The sequence below is a fragment of the Engraulis encrasicolus genome, chromosome 24, assembly GCF_034702125.1.
Source record: "Engraulis encrasicolus isolate BLACKSEA-1 chromosome 24, IST_EnEncr_1.0, whole genome shotgun sequence".
In the NCBI taxonomy this organism is placed as follows: domain Eukaryota; kingdom Metazoa; phylum Chordata; class Actinopteri; order Clupeiformes; family Engraulidae; genus Engraulis; species Engraulis encrasicolus.
This window is the reverse complement of record NC_085880.1, coordinates 18,201,028-18,218,527: the sequence shown is the minus strand read 5'-3', so window position 1 is coordinate 18,218,527 and position 17,500 is coordinate 18,201,028. Positions and strand designations below refer to the sequence as shown.

Genomic DNA, 17,500 nt, shown 5'->3' with positions numbered 1-17,500 from the left:
TGCGTGCGTGCGTGTGCGTGTGCGTGTGACAACACATGAGGAATATAGAATTGGAGGAGAAGGAGGAGCAGGAGGAGGAAGATGAGGAACAGGAAAAGAAAGAGGAAGATGAGGAGGAAAATAAAAAGGAGAGCGGGATAGACAGGAGAGAGGAGGAGGAGGAGGAGGAGGAGGAGAATGAAGAAACACCAAAGACATTCACACCATCAGGGAAGAAAGGAGAGATGGAAAGAAGGAGGGATAGAGGGATGCAGGATGGAGAAAGAGGAGGAGGAGGAGGAGGGTAAGGATACAGACAACTTGCCATCAAGGATTAAAGGAGGACAGGAGAGAGTAAGGAGAAGGAGGAGAGAGCATGAGAGGAAAAGTGGGTGGTAACACTACAATAATGGATGCCTCAGAAGCATTAAAAAGACTTAGTAAATAATCAACTACTGATGAACATGTCATTATTTACTGAGTTTTAGCAATACTTTCTAATATCTACAAATAATGTGTTTTTACAAAGATTTTACAAACCTTTTAACAGAATATGTTTTATTCATTTACAAAGAAATCGTAAATTATGAATATAAAATATTAACATAACATTACCCACTCATTTACACAAATTTGTTCATGTTTTGTTCATTAGTTAATTATTTACTTTATAAAGTCTTTATACAGTAACACTTTTTATGCATCCATCATTACAAAGTGTTTCCAAGTGGTTTGCAGGGTGAACCCAGGTTGACGACATTGTATACATTGTCTAGTTGTTGTGTTTCTTCTTTCGTACAGTGTCTGGGAAGGGGTAAGAGGATGACGAGGTAATTACTGTTCGTTTTCCTCTTTTCCGGTGGACTAGTGTAGGTTCAATTGTCTCAAAAATAAGGTTTAGGAACATTTCATATAGATTTTTCCAAATTGTGTTTTTTACTACAGACCCCATAGTCTTCAGATCCACCTGTTTCCATTTTTTTTCTGAAGTGGAAACGCCCAAAATCCAAGATGGCGGATATATGGTCATATTCTAACACAATTGAATGTAATTGAAAGAAACATGTCATATACATTTTTGGAATTGGTGTTTTTTATATTTCCTACACCCCCTGAACAAAAAACAACCTGTTTCCACCCCCGCCCCTCAAGTTTTAGTACCAAAATCCAAGATGGCTGACATGACATGTAGCATAAATTATGTATTTGGTGTTTTAAGGTAGGCCTATCTAAAGTCGTTGTTTTTTCTTGTATTTGTAATATTCACAATGGATAAAGGACTGTTCAGTCAGCCATTACATGAACTTCATTCAAAAATTATTCAATCTGTTGTAAAAATTCAACATGACATCAGAAAAGGCATTGAACGGCTCTTTTTATGACCAGGTAATGTGTCTTATCCTATTTATTTGTAGGACCCCCTCTGAATACAAAACAACTTGTTTTTATTTTCCCTTTAACTTTCAGAAGCAAAATCCAAGATTGCTGACATTATAGCAAAATAAGGACATTTTAGTGTTTTAACCCATTAAGACATGGCGTTATAAATTTGCTGTTACCAGAATGGCAATGACCAAGTCGTAATGCATTACTAATACAAAACTTCATAGTATTGTAGTGCTATGGTAGTTAACTTTCAATGACTATTACAGCATGCCACAGGAGGTAAGGCGTGCATTAAGGGGCTACGGTCTATAAAGCCATTCTGCAGTATTGTACGCCTATTGGTAATATTTTGATAGGCACGTTATCAACATTTATCTCATATTTTGCCAAAATTCAACATGGTGTCTAAAAACCCTTGAACAAGCAAATAACCTAGATCTCATCTATATCTGAACTGACCCCTGATCTCAATAGCATAGCAGCAGGTGGAGCCGGTGTGATTTATGACAGGAGTGGAGCCCTCTGTCCATCCTCACCATGCCTCAGTCTCAGAGGTAGAACATCTGAAGTTTGGGGTGACACACCTTAAATGTTGTGCGCAAAGATTGGCTTGCAATTTGCCAGTTGCAAAAAAAGGCCTGTTGCCTCCAACTAAACTCTATAGACTGATCAGGAAGTACAAAACAATCCTATTAATTCATTTCATAGAACTATCCAGAAGAGTGGGCAATAGGACTACCTCATTCCACACATTAATATAGAGAGAATACTCTGTAGCATCATTGAAGCAGACATGGGCGCCGCTAGGGGGGGAAAGATGTTACAGATTCTAAGGGCCCAAGCACTGACAGCACTGACAGGGGCCCTTAGGGGCCCAAAAATCAAATCTTTTGTGGGCCCCAACATTTCTGGAGGCAGACACAATTTACATTCACATGTGTGCCAGCAATACTTCATGATGCCAAAGGTCTTACAAAGGTATGATAGTGTGGCCATTACTAGGGTCATGGGTGTACACTGACTGTCATGCCAAAGAGCCTAGTTCTGTGAGCAGAGAGCATGGCAAGATTGTTGGAATTGGAGGAATGCAGCATCCCAGGCAGAACATTTGGTTTCATAGCCTTCAGATAAGCTGAAGCCGACCCTGAAGCAACTTTGTAGACCTTGGCCTTGACATAGGCAGCCAAACCAGTGCATATGTAATACTACTGTACAGGTAGCACTGCATAACAGGTACTGTACATTAATTGATTCATAGTAATTTTTGTTTGAACAATAATTTGGACCTGCACTCAATCGTATGTGCTTAAATATTCACAAGTGAATGGCTTTATAGACCTGAAATCATTATGTTAATATTGATTTTGCTATATGAAATGTTGGCCATCTTGGATTTTGTAATGGATTTAGTTTATGTGATGGCTGACTTCAGTCATGTAACAAATATTACCAATAAAAGTCTGAAATATGCCAATTTTGCCAAATATGATGTCAGCTATCTTGATTTTCCCACTAAAAAACAAGCAAAACATTGGAAACAAGTGGTTTTCTATTAAATGTAATTGCCCTGGGAAAAAAAAAAAAAAGATTAACTGAAGAAATTCAATCCTTAAAACAGCATTAATGGCGAATGTTCTGTACACAATGGCAGCCATCTTGGATTTGCCATTAAATAATAAGGAAAAAAATGGAAACAGGTGGATTTGTATTCTGGGGGGTCCTAGAAGTAAAAAAAATGCTGAATGGAAAAATCTATATGAAATGTTCCTAAACTTACAACTGAACCTGCACTAGACCCTCTTGGATGAAAAGGGATAAGAGTCCATACAAAAGCAACAAAGACGTAATGATCCCAGAAGCACACAAGTAGTCCAAGAAGAGAAAAGTGTCCTGTTTTGCAAAAAAGGAGTAGAGAAAGCAGGTAGTCTGAAAACAGTGCTTCAAAGCTTTTGTGTTCGCAGAGAGATGTTATTGTGTTCCACCCATCCATAAATGTGATGTTTTTTTCCCCAGTTCTTTTATCCCCTGTTGTTCATCCATCTTATTTTGAAAAGCATGTTTCTTCATGTCTACAGTAGGAAAAACCAAGTAAGACCGCCTCACCATGAGTCCATATACAGTGTATCTAAAAATGATATCATCAGAAATCCTCTCTGCAGCAGTGCAGGCATACAGTACAGAGCCTATCCTCAGGCAGCTTTCACCCCCTCCTCTCCTTCCTCTTCCTATACCCCATCATCATCATCATCATCATCATCACCATCATCATCACCATCATCATCATCATCATCATCATCATCATCGTCGTCATCGTCATCATCATCGTCGTCATCATCACCATCATCACCATCATCACCATCATCATCATCATCATCATCATCATCATCATCATCATCATCATCATCATCCTCAGCTTCCAATGCTCTCAAAGAGACAGGAAAACAAGCAGGGGGAGGCTTTACCTTACCTTACCTTACCTTACTCTCTCTCTCTCTCTCTCTCGGGTTCTTCTCCCTAGATCAGGAGAAGGCGTACGACAGAGTGGACATGGTGTACTTATTAAAGACCCTAAAGGCCTTTGGGTTTGGGGAGAATTTTGTGCATCTGATCTCGCTGCTCTACAAGGATGTTTATACCATGCTTAAAATTAATGGAACTCTGACTAGGCCGTTTCCAGTTACAAGGGGGGTACGCCAGGGGTGCCCGCTGTCGGGGCTCTTGTACTCCCTGGCCATTGAGCCCCTACTGGTGGCCTTGAGACTGCACCTGACGGGAGTTGCTGCTCCTGGCGCCCAGGAATTATCACCTGTTAAATTGACCGCCTATGCTGATGACATTACTATAGTAGTGAGAAATGATAAGGACATTGTGGGGCTGCTGTCTTGTCTGGACACTTTTTCAAAGGCTACATCAGCACGGATTAACTGGAATAAGTGTTCCTCTCTATTGCTGGGAAACTGGGGGGTTACCCCACCACCACGACTTCCTCAGCAATGTGAGTGGGAAAAGGGGGGGTTTAAAATACTGGGGGTGTTTTTGGGCTCTGACACCTTCCTGCAGAAGAACTGGGAGGGGCTGCTAGACAAAGTTAAAGGGCGGCTGCACAGGTGGAGGTGGCTGCTCCCGCAGCTATCATACCGGGGCAGAGCTCTCATTGTGAATAACTTGGCAGCGTCTATGTTGTGGCATCGGGTGACCGTGCTGCAGCCTCCGAGAGAGCTAATTGGACAGATCCAGAAAGAGTTTGTTAATTTTTTTTTGGGATGGACATCACTGGCTGCCTCCAGGGGTTTTGCATCTACCGCTGTGCGAAGGCGGGCAGGGGCTAATACACGCACAGTCAAAAGTTGATGCACTAAGGCTTCAGTCACTACAGAGGTTGCTGTACTCCTCAGAGAGTGCACCTTGGATCCCCTTTGGGCGCGCTGTGCTCAGGGGGGCAGCCGGAGGGGCGCTTGATAGACATTGGGCTCTGATGGACAGTGGGGTGGTACAAAATGGACTCAAAAGTTCTTCTCCTTTCTATTGTTCTGTTTTCAAGATATGGGGGTTGTTCAGGAGGGCAAGGGGAGGCCATGACCATTTTGGGATAGAGGAGCCATTATTCCACAACACCTTTTTGGCCACACAGCAAGGTTTTTCACAGGGGGTAGTGGACCTTTTCTTTAATAATGGCATCACAAGGGGTGGGGAACCTCCTAGATCTCTCTACGAGGGAGTGGGAGAACACCAGAGGCGGTGGCGCAGCAGCAACTGGGGTGCAGATCAGTGAGGGCCATCGCTACGTTGCTGGGGGTCTTACAGGGCTCCTTGCCAAGAGAGCTGAAGGACTTTATTGGGGAGTTCATAGTCAGTGGCGTGGGAACTGCAGCTTTTCCAGTGGTGTTAAAAACTATCCCCCAAACTAGCAGGAACGGGGAGGCGTACGGACTCCCTTCTCTCGTGGGCGGGGTGTATGGATATGTCTTTTGACAAGGTGGGGAAGAAGGTGATCTATTACACACTCGATAAAATCTCTCACTGGGCACAATTACAAGGGCGGCCTGATACAAGGTGGAGGGTTTCCTTAGGTGTCAGCCAGTCAACTGTCCCTGCATGGCGAACACTGTACAAAAGTCCTATCCCCAAGCGTGCTGGAGACCTTCAGTGGCGGGTTTTGCATTGTGTCATGGCCACAAGGGTTTTTCTTTCAAGGATAGGAAATAAGGACTCAAACTTATGTGTGCTGTGTAACGTGCCTGATACCGTGTTCCATGTGTTCTCAGAATGTGCAAAACTGACCCCATTGTTTTGTTTACTTACAAAGGTGTGTAGTTGTTTTGGTTTTATTTTTTACGAAGGAACTGTTTATTTTTGGAGTCAAATACTCGAAGAGAATCAAGGATGTGTGCACCTGTCTAAATTTCCTACTTGGACAAGCCAAAATGGCAATCTGGAAATGTTACAGGCTGGAGCAGGATGGAAAAATAGTGGCACAAACTGACCTGTTTAAGACTCTTGTTGAAGCAAGGATAGTAACTGAGTTCACCTACTTTAAGGTCACAGCTGATGTTACTTTGTTTGAAAAAAAATGGTGTTTAGATAAGGGACTTTGGTCAATCTGTAATGGTGGTAAGCTTATTTTTAGGTGGTAATAATCCGAGGTACGGGGGGTGATGGGGGGGGAATGGGGAAGGAGAGGTCTACTCCCTTTTATGGTGAATGGAAGGATCAACATGCATGTAATGTAAAGTACTTTTTTTAAGTGGTGACAATGGTTCACAATAAAGGAGTGTTGAAGGTCTCTCTCTCTCTCTCTCTCTCTCTCTCTCTCTCTCTCTCTCTCTCTCTCTCTCTCCTCTCTCTCTCTCTCTCTCTCTCCTCTCTCTCTCTCTCTCTCTCTCTCTCTCTCTCTCTCTCTCTCTCTCTCTCTCTCTCTCTCGTGCTCTCTACCTCTCTCTCTCATGCTCTCTCTCTCTTACATATATATCTGTGTGAAGACGCTGTGGCTGCTGCATGCTGAGACAGTTACACTTTATATACTAGTTAGATCCGGTCAATATAGTGTATTTTGCGATATCTGATTGGATGAGTCGTGTTCTACTGGCAGTATATGAATTATTTTTTCTCTGCTGTCAGACAAACGGGTAGCCCACCAAAACGGACACACAGTTCTCATCTGTTCCTACATGCTTTCCCTTTCAGAACAAGAGATACGTAGAGACAAGGAGAGAGACAAGGTGACAAAGAAAGAGAGAGATAGAGATAGAGGGATGGAAAGAGAGAGAGAGAGAGAGAGAGAGAGAGAGAGAGAGAGAGAGAGAGAGAGAGAGAGAGAGAGAGAGAGAGAGAGAGAGAGAGAGAAAGAGTGGTAAGGTGATTGCTCTGTCTGTGAGACTGACATGCAGACAGACAAACTAACAGATGTTGCTTAACTCTGTTTAGGCAATAATTGGACAGAGCTTCACTCATTTGCTTTGCGCCTGAGAGTAATGTGTCTGAAAATATGTGAAAACATGTCTAGTGCCGATGATGGGAGTGGGGGAGGTGAAGGATAGAGAGAGGGAGAGAGGGGGAGAGGGAGGAAGGGAGGGAGGGAGAGGAGGATGCACGAAAGAAGATGTACGTGTCGTGTGTGCGACTGTGAAGCACATCAACAGCACAGCACAGAAACAGCACATCAGAGGAGAGGGAGAGGAGAGAGAGAGAGAGAGAGAGAGGTGGGCGGGAGAGAGAGAGAGAAAGAGAGAGAGCGGAGTAAGAAAGACAGACACATAACAAGTAAATTGAGGAAAAGAAAGAGAGAGAGCGACAGAGAGAGAGAGAGAGAGAGAGAGAGAGAGAGAGAGACAGAGAGAGAGAGAGAGAGAGAGAGAGAGAGAGAGAGAGAAAGAGAGAGAGAGAGAGATGGCAGGCTGCACTTTGAAATGTTCCCATAGTGAGTTCATGTGGATGCTGTATTCTCTGTCGTGCCTCTCGCCAACATCTCGTGGATTTCCATATTGGCTCTCTAATTATCTTCATTATTATTATATTTCCCTGTTTGCTGTGAGCAGTGCCATCCTGAGGGAGGCGCTGTTGAGCTGTCCATGGGAAGGGCTTTAAAGGTGTACTGTGTGAGATTGTGGCCAGAGTAGGTATTGCAACTATGCTGCTCATTCAAACTGTGCTGCCAGAATTGTATCTTTTCATGAATATTAATAAATTATACACCAATATTTACTAGTATGGCCAAAAGGACAGTAAGTTGTGCGGCTAAAAATGTCTATTTATGGAAATTCAAAATGGCGGACCATGGAGAAGATCCCCTTTTTCATGCATGTAAAAATCGATTTTCCCAGTCATAATGAATTCTTAGAATTGAATGGTGGTGGTATTTGTTAAAAAGGTAACACTTGTGAATGGGCAACATGAATTCTGGACATGAACTAGTAAAAAATATTACACAGTGCACCTTTAGGCATTGCTGCCAAGACAGGAGGAAAAGGGGAATCATTTCTTTCCCCCACTGATTTACTGCATTAGGAGAGGTGGCATGGAGCTACAGTAAACCCCCACCCACCAATGCATTGAGCTTGATGACATAACACAACATCACATCTGTCCAAAAAAAACGGCCATGCCCATGAAAGCTGTCCTATAAAACTTGCATATAAGAAGGGGGGTGGTATCAGAACACATAGAGGAAGCCGTGTTGGTTCACTTACCCAACATCTATAGGGCACATTTGGTTTTCTGAAATTTGTGGCATAGGGAGCACTTATATATTTATTTCAGAGCAGAACAACTATAGAACATTTATTTCCTAGGAGAAATCCCTTTGTGTTGCATGTCAGAGCACACTGTGGCATGTATGTAGGCTATGTCTGTATGTGTATAGAGGAAGCCATTTTCTGAAATTCTTGGCACTCATATTTTTCAAAGCAGAACAACCACAGATCTTTCATTCCATAGGAGAATTCCCTTTGTGCTGAACTTCAGAGCACACTATGGCAGACATACCATGTACAGTACAGCACTACGCCTCGCATCTGTTGTTCTTCCCTGTGAACTTCCAACTCTTGTTGTGTCTCACTCCTGCACCACTCCAGAAACAAACGCCAATAGATCTCACAGACACACACTGGTACCCATGCTGCAGTTTAACTCTTAACACGGGCGGTGTTGGCTCAGGTGGTACCATAGAGGAGCCGTTCGGCAACCAGAGGGTTGCAGGTTCGAAGCCCGCTCTGCCTGACACTATCGGTGTGTCCTTGAGCATGATACTTAACCCCAAATTGCTCCTGGTGTTAGGGTGGTACCCTGTGTGGTCAGCTACTGCCACCGGTGTGTGAATGGGTGAGGCATACAATGTAAAGCACTTTGACTACTCGAAGCAGTGGAAAAGCGCTATATAAATGCAGTCCATTTAAATGCCGTAGGTGATTGCACACCCGTGGAGATGGCAGGGTGTTGTATTGCTGGAGTTCCATTACACAGAGATGAGTAATGCAATACATCAGGTATTCAGATTCAGGAGAAAACACATATAACCCACCAAACTGCTACACAAATATATATATAAAGAGCTGTTTTCCAAAATGAGATATATCCATTTTATAGAATGTTGGGAAATTGACATTTTTCTATTGGACTTTCCATTGAATTGCATTGCAAAATGCATTTTACAGAGGTTTAAAAAGTATGTTCTGAAATCATTTGAACGTCAAGAATTCACATATAGATTATAAGACTTCTTAACTGTCAATTCCAATATTAAAATGCAAAAAGTCAAAAAAGGTGGATATAGCGTTTTGGAAAAGAGCTCTTCATATCTAGGAGCACAGAGGGAAAATAGCCTTACCTTCAGTAAAGCACTCATGTCGCCAACGATTGGTAGTGCCGTCTACAAAAAAACAAACAAACAAACAGACAAACAAATAAACAAATAAACAAAGAGACGAGCGATAATTGAATAATTATGGAAATCTCTATGGAATCTATGGAAATCTATATGGAGATCTCTATGGAATCTATGGAAAGATTATTTGCATTTTGCAGGATGCGAGCAGATGGTCATATACCACATGCTTGAGGGCTGGCTGGTGTTGATTCAGCACTCAGAGAGTGAAACCATTGATTGCATACACTCTCAGAGAGTGAAACCTAATGCACAGTGTTGCTCCCACTCTCTAAAGGTTGAATTATACACAGCAACAGCATCCACTGTGATGCCGTTCCTCACACACAATAGAAAGCAAAGAAAAAAGAGAAATCTTAGCGATCTTATTTTTCTAGTTTCAAGTAGAAGTGTCTCAATCTTAATTTAACCTTAATTTGAGTAAAAATCACTTAATAACTAGTAATTTTGAACAACAACCTAGAACTGGGCAGTCATGGGATTAAGCGGCTAGGGCGTCAGACTTATATCCCAACTCCCGACCCGCCAGGTTGGTGGGGGGAGTAAGTAATCAACCAGTGCTCTCCCCCATCCACCTCCATGACTGAGGTACCCTGAGCATGGTACCGTCCCGCCGCACTGCTCCCTTGGGGCGCCATTGAGGGCTGCCCCCTTGCGCAGGTGAGGCATACATGCAATTTCGTTGTGTGCAGTGTGCAGTGTTCACTTGTGTGCTGTGGAGTGCTTGTCACAATTACAATGGGTGTTGGAGTTTCCCAATGGGCTTTCACTTTAACCAGAAATCAGTTGTTACAAGCAATACTTGCTTGAAATGAGTGAAAAAAATCTGATGAAGTAAAAATGACTTGCAGTGTGTTTGTCTGTTTCTCTGTCTGTCTGCCTGCCGACTGCCTGCCTTTCTATCTGACTGCCTGCCTGCCTTTCTGTCTGACTGCCTGTCTGACTTTCTGTCTGCCTGCCTGCCTGTCTGCCTTTCTGTCTGCCTGCCTGCCTGCCGGCCTTTCTGTCTGCCTGCCTGCCTGCCTGCCAGCCTGTCTGTCTGTCTGTCTGTCTGTCTGTCTGTCTGTCTGTCTGTCTGTCTGTCTGTCTGTCTGTCTGCCTGCCTTTCTATCTGACTTCTTGCCTGCCTTTCTGCCTGCTTGCCTTTCTGTCTGCCTGCCTTTCTGTCTGCCTGCCTGTCTGCCTTTCGGTCTGCCTGCCTGTCTGTCTGTCTGCCTGCCTTTCGGTGTGTCTGTGTGCCTGCCTTTCTGTGTGCCTGCCTGTCTGTGTGCCTGCCTACCTGCCTTTCTGTCTGCCTGCCTTCCTGTCTGCTATTCGGTGTATCTGTCTGCCTGTCTCTGTGTCTGTTTGTCTGCCTGTCTCAGTAGTGGATGCTGTTGCCATTGCTGAGGAGCCAGGTGCCATCAAAACTCATTATGATAATTGGATGCACAATGGCACGCTGTATGTGTGTGTGTGTGTGTGTGTGTGTGTGTGTGTGTGTGTGTGTGTGTGTGTGTGTGTGTGTGTGTGTGTGTGTGTGTGTGTGTGTGTGTGTGTGTGTGTGTGCGTGCGATGTACGTACCGGTTCACCTGGGGGTCCCGGGGGTCCTGGTCTGCCTTCTCGACCTGGAGGACCCTTAACAAATGACACACAAACACAATAATCAGGTCTCTGCCTGCATCTCCACACACACACACACACACACACACACACACACACACACACACACACACACACACACACACACACACACACACACACACACACACACACACACACACACACACACACACACACACACACACACACACACGTCTGGACATTCATCAGAGGAAATGGATGAGTCAGTCTTGACACCCATCCGGCTGAGGAGGGTCATGACTACACTGGCTAATGTCACATCTTAAGTTCACATGCAGTGTGACTAGACTGGCTAATGTCACTTCTCAAGTCCTCATGCAGTGTGACTACATTGGCCAATGTCACTTCTCAAGTCCTCATGCAATGTGACCACACTGGCTAATGTCACATCTGAAGTTCACATGCAGTGTGACTACACTGGCTAATGTCACATCTTAAGTTCACATGCAGTGTGACTAGACTGGCTAATGTCACTTCTCAAGTCCTCATGCAGTGTGACTACATTGGCCAATGTCACTTCTCAAGTCCTCATGCAATGTCACTAATCTGGCTTATGTCACTTCTCAAGTCCTCATGCAATGTCACCAGCTAATGTCACTTCTCAAGTCCTCCTGCCATGTCACTAGACTGGCTAATGTCACTTCTCAAGTCCTCATGCAGTGTGACTACATTGGCCAATGTCACTTCTCAAGTCCTCATGCAATGTCACTAATCTGGCTTATGTCACTTCTCAAGTCCTCATGCAATGTCACTAAACCGGCTTATGTCACTTCTCAAGTCCTCATGCAATGTCACTAAACTGGCTTATGTCACTTCTCAAGTCCTCATGCAATGTCACTAATCTGGCTTATGTCACTTCTCAAGTCCTCATGCAATGTCACTAAACCGGCTTATGTCACTTCTCAAGTCCTCATGCAATGTCACTAAACTGGCTTATGTCACTTCTCAAGTCCTCATGCAATGTCACCAGCTAATGTCACTTCTCAAGTCCTCATGTCACTCCACCTTCACCAGTCCTGACACAGACACACGCACATGCACACATACTGTACACACACACACACACACACACACACACACACACACACACACACACACACACACACACACACACACACACACACACACACACACACACACACACACACACACACACACACACACACACAGACATACTGTACACACACACACACACACACACACACACACACACACACACACACACACACACACACACATACACACACACACACACACACACACACACACACACACACACACACACACACACACACACAGTGTGTTGTCCTACCTCACTGCCTGGTGGTCCTGCGGGGCCTAGCATTCCAGGGGGACCTCTGGGACCCTAATGACACACGCAGGCATGCAGGCACACACACACGCACACGCACACACACACACACACACACACACACACACACACACACACACACACACACACACACACACACACACAGACACGCACACGCACACGCACAAGCACACGCGAGAGAGAGCAAGCGAGAGAGAGAGAGAGAGAGCAAGCGAGAGACAGAGAGAGAGAGAGAGAGACAGAGAGAGAGAGAGAGAGAGAGAGAGAGAGAGAGAGAGAGAGAGAGAGAAAGAGTGTTGATGAGTAATAAAGTCGTTCCTGACCACATCCCACACCTTCACCGTCTACAGTAATTAAATGTGAGCTCTTGAAAAAGGTAATAAAAACCTTTAAATAAAAACTCAGCCACTAGAGTGATTGTGTTTGGAGTGCTTTCAGAGCGTGTTTACCTCAAAGCCTTGTTCCCCTTTGGCTCCCATTGGGCCCTGTGAAAACACATCACACACACACACACACACACACACACACACACACACACACACAGACACACACACACACACACACACACACACACACACACACACACACACACACACACACACACACACACACACACACACACACACACACACACACATCAATCCAGTTTAGACGGGCCGGGGCCAAACCTGACGTGACGTCTCTTTATCAGAGCTGAGTGGAGCCTTTCCAAGAAGGCACACACTTCAAAAGCCTCCATCCATCCACTCGCATCACTCACACAGGACAGGACACACACCATGGGACGGCTCTTTACAACAAACACGCTGAAATATTTGAACCGTAAGCTCTTATCTTGTGTTTGGTGCTTCCATGGCTTGACAGGTGGACAGGAGCATTTAACTCTACAGTAATGTGCTGTAACTTGGTTTCTTCTTCGAACTCTCATGTACCGTACTGTAAATATGGAAATTGTTGGATGACCCAGAACTGATATTGTTGTGGTTACTGTTGCTGTTATCTGGTAAAAGTTGACTTAAGGGGTCATTCCCCCCATGCCATGTGGTGGCTCAAACCACTGGGGTCGGGTGTCACTGACCCTAAGACAAAGGACCTTGGCCACCTCTCCTTACAGTATAAAAGCCTATGATAATGAGCCCCTCTTTGAGTTCTTTCTCCCATGCACAAGACGTGTGTGTCTCTCTGTTTCTCTCTCTCTCCCTCTCTCTCTTTGTCCTAAACATTCTGAGGTTGGCTAAAATGTCTTTGATTTCACTGTACCCTATGTAACCTACAGTAGCCTTGAGTTAAATGTAATGTTACCTTGCAGTTGATAATTAAATTGTCATATAACTTTCATTCATTTGTATCTCCTCATCTGTATCATGCCATTTGCCTTTCCTGTGTCTTAAGTTAACACTGCTTCTGTTTCAAATGCCCACTCCTGGCCGTCGTTGGTTAGGAATAAAGTGGAGGGAAAAGTTATTATACTTTTACAGTACTGTGACTTGGTTTAGAGTAATACATGTATACTGTGACTTGATTTACAGTAATATACTGTGACTTGGTTTAGAGTAATACATGTATACTGTGACTTGATTTACAGTAATATACTGTGACTTGGTTAGAGTATTGTTTCTCAGCAGGGGCTTTATAGCCCACCAGGTGGCGTCGGGGAGTCCTAGGGGGGCGTTGAGAAGGAGACAGCTGAAAGGGGGCGGTGCTTAGTAATAATAGCAGTAGTAGTAATAGTAAGTAGTACTTAGTAGTACAAGTAATAGTGATTTAATACTAAAGGGGGTGTTGGCAGGTTTATGATGAGTTCAAGGGGCAGTTGGGATATTTATGATGAGGTCAAGGGAGCATTTGTTCAAAAAAGGTTGATGACAAAAGACCAACAAAGGTCGGCGTCTGCGCCTGCACTTAACACCCGTGTATTGCTTGGTGCGTGCACTCCCAAAAAGTAGTAATCACTTAAGATAATGGAAAAAAGGAGGCGCACACAAGGCTTGTGTGAAAAAGTGTATTGAAGCCGAGATTAAACAACAGAAGTCTAAGGTTAACTGGAGTAACAGACGTTTCGGAGCTAGTCCATTCTCAATGTCTCCAGTCAAAAAAGGTTGAGAAACACTGATTTAGAGTAATAGATGTATACTGTGACTTGATGTACAGTAATACATTGTTACTTGGATTCGTCATTTTAATTCTAGAGTAAAACCCTTGTTGTTACTTGGTTTCTTCAGTGTTGGATGCATTGGTGATGGCATTTTGAGGTTTACAGTAAAAATGTTTCATAATATTCTATCACTTGTACGTGTGTTAACCCATTGATGCCTGATGTTGCGTTGCGCAACATTGGCCCTGGCGCTACATTACGCAACGTTCAGGCTCATGAGATTTGAGACAACTTGATTAAAAATGTCTGTTTGTTTGAGATAAATTACCACATTCTAATGAAAGATGAGGGTCTTAGCGTTTAAATGCAACTTAGTGCACATTTGTATGTGCTTCAGAAGCTGAGATATTTAGGTTTTTATAGGCTGTGGGCAGCTTTTCTTAAAAAGGGATTAGGCATTCAGCACCCTTTTTTGCAGGTGCCTTAGGCGTCAATGGGCTAAACGTTAGAGTACATGGATGGATACATGGATACATGGCCAACACGGAAGCCCGACGGGATGGTCTGACTTACAGGGGGTCCTCGGATGCCGATCCCAGGTTCACCCTTCTCTCCTGGGTCACCTGCCACCCCGGGCACACCTCTCTCGCCCTGATCAATAGATAGATAGATAGATAGATAGATAGATAGATAGAAAGAAAGAAAGAAAGAAAGAAAGAAAGAAAGAAAGAAAGAAAGAAAGAAAGAAAGAAAGACAGACAGACAGACAGACAGACAGACAGACAGACAGACAGACAGAAAGAAAGAAAGAAAGAAAGAAAGAAAGAAAGAAAGAAAGAAAGAAAGAAAGAATAACGAAAGAAAAAAAATAAAGAAATTGATAGTGCAAGAAAAGAAAAGAAAAGAAAAGAAGAAAAGAAGAAAAGAAAGAGAAGAAAGAAAAGATGCATATTTATACAACTTGTTAGGAGATGACAGGCCCTTGTGAGTTCTCTTCTCCACCCTCCATCTTCTATATAACTGCACTAGCTAGCCTACGTCTGGAGCAGTGGGCCACCTCTTTCTTACTCTCAATGAGAGACAGATTGATTACCAACCTGTAGGGGGCCAACCAAAGGTGTAAAGCACTAAGTGCTACTTTACGGAATGAGGCAGAGAATGCAGAACCTAGGGTTAGCGATCTGGTGAAAACCAGGCTAGAACCTGACTAGCGATGTAAAAAAGAAAAATTGTGAAGAAAAATCATTTTACTCTCTTTTATCCTCCAGTATTTTCAGGCAGGGTTTGATCTCCAAATGCAGGAGACTTTTTTATTACAAGTCTGTGAGCTGGGTGACAGTATCTAGCTAAATACCTGTTAGCGCCACCTTCCTGGATGAGCCATGGCAAAAGGAATAAGTGCAGGCGGTGCATAAAATGCAGCGAGCGCGGAGCGTTTTATCCTTTCAGTTTATTTTCTAAAGTGGGCGGCCGTCACTGGAGATGCTATATGCCTGTCGAGACCTGGAAATACTGCAGACGGTTGGCACAGAGGGGGTCTGAACCACTCCTCTATATGCTCCCGCTAAGTGGTGTGTGTGTGTGTGTGTGTGTGTGTGTGTGTGTGTGTGTGTGTGTGTGTGTGTGTGTGTGTGTGTGTGTGTGTGTGTGTGTGTGTGTGTGTGTGTAACTTTGTGTGTGTCTGTAACTTTGTGTGTGTGTGTGTGTGTGTGTGTGTGTGTGTGTGTGAGTGTGTGTGTGTGTGTGTGTGGTGTGTGTGTGTGTGTGTGTGTGTGTGTGTGGTGTGTGTTGTGTGTGTGTGTGTGTGTGTGTGTGTGTGTGTGTGTGTGTGTGTGTGTGTGTGTGTGTGTGTGTGTGTGTGTGTGTGTGTGTGTGTGTGTGTGTGTGTGTGTGTGTGTACGCGCATGTGTGTGAGTGTGTCCCAGAATTGGGATTACATTGCATTGTATTGTGTGGGGGCCCTTTCAGATGACTTCGTCCAGGGCCCAGGCAAGGCTATCTGGTGCCCTGTGTAAACGTGTCGTTGTGTGTATGTGTGTTTGCGGGCGTGCATGCGTGCGTGTGTGTGTGTACACGTGTGTGCACGTGTGTGTGTGTCCTAGAGTGTGTGTAGGTGTGTAGGTGTGCCTGTTTGTGAACGCAGTGAAGCCGACCGGGGGGACAAAGGGGATAGTTGTTCCGGGCCCAATGACAAAGGGGGGCCCAAGATTGGGCTCCCATTACATTGTATTGGGTGGGGACCCTTTCATATGACTTTATCCTGGGCCCAGGCAAAGCTGTCAGGGGGCCTGTGTACGGTAAACGTGTCCTTAGCTCAAACCTTAGCTCCTCGTGATCCCCTGGGTCCAGTCGTGACACCTCCCTGCCAGGAAAGAACACACACAACAACATGACATCAGTGAAATCAGTGAACTCAAAACACAGGCCGCACTGAAATCAGAAAACATGCACCAGTGAAGATAAGATAAGATATTCCTTGTCTCTACAAGAGAGAAATTTTGGCTTGGACATGAGCGTGTGATGTAATACCAAAATGAAAACAGTAGAGTAGACAGACAAATCATACACATGCACTCTAAACAAGGAAAAATGTAACATGTAAACAGACAGCTGTTGTTCGTATCGTTCTTCATCTTGGCCAACCATCACAACATTCATCCAGAATAATGCAACCAAACAAATTGCACATAACCCTATCAATAAGGAAAACATGACAAAGGCAGTGAAATCAGAACAGGTGCACCAGTGAAATCAGAACAGGTGCACCAGTGAAATCAGAACAGGTGCACCAGTGAAATCAGAACAGGAGCACCAGTGAAATCAGAACAGGTGCACCAGTGAAATCAGAACAGGTGCACCAGTGAAATCAGAACAGGTGCACCAGTGAAATCAGAACAGGTGCACCAGTGAGATCAGAACAGGTGCATGAAGTGAATTCAGCGTCATGCCAGGTCCATATCAGCCTGGCTCTCATACAGACCCTTCGTGAGTTTCCGCTCAACTTCGTGAGCTCGCACGAGGGTCTGAACGGAAAAAGACATTTCACAGCCTGTCCAATCAGAATCGCGTACTATATATTGCATGGAGTGCTGGAGTAAGGAAGAAAGGGGGCAGGACAGGGGTGCAGTGGTAAATACAGCCTATATTGGAGTCCCCTGGCAGAATGCTGCGTTGTACAGCTCGGCTTTTTTCAATACGCTTTAC

At 44.3% G+C, this 17,500-nt stretch overlaps 1 protein-coding gene across 1 annotated transcript in view; it reads right to left on the bottom strand.

The window, feature by feature from the left end:
- Nucleotides 1-17,500, bottom strand: part of LOC134441009 (collagen alpha-1(XIX) chain) — a 283,761-nt gene that overhangs the window by 67,399 nt on the left and 198,862 nt on the right. The window contains exons 31-36 of the mRNA XM_063191198.1: nt 16,617-16,658; nt 14,870-14,947; nt 12,651-12,686; nt 12,181-12,234; nt 10,809-10,862; nt 9,188-9,229 (exon numbers count right to left, since the gene is read on the bottom strand). Of these exons, the coding sequence (XP_063047268.1) occupies nt 9,188-9,229; nt 10,809-10,862; nt 12,181-12,234; nt 12,651-12,686; nt 14,870-14,947; nt 16,617-16,658 (306 nt within the window). The remainder of the gene's footprint in view (nt 1-9,187; nt 9,230-10,808; nt 10,863-12,180; nt 12,235-12,650; nt 12,687-14,869; nt 14,948-16,616; nt 16,659-17,500) is intronic.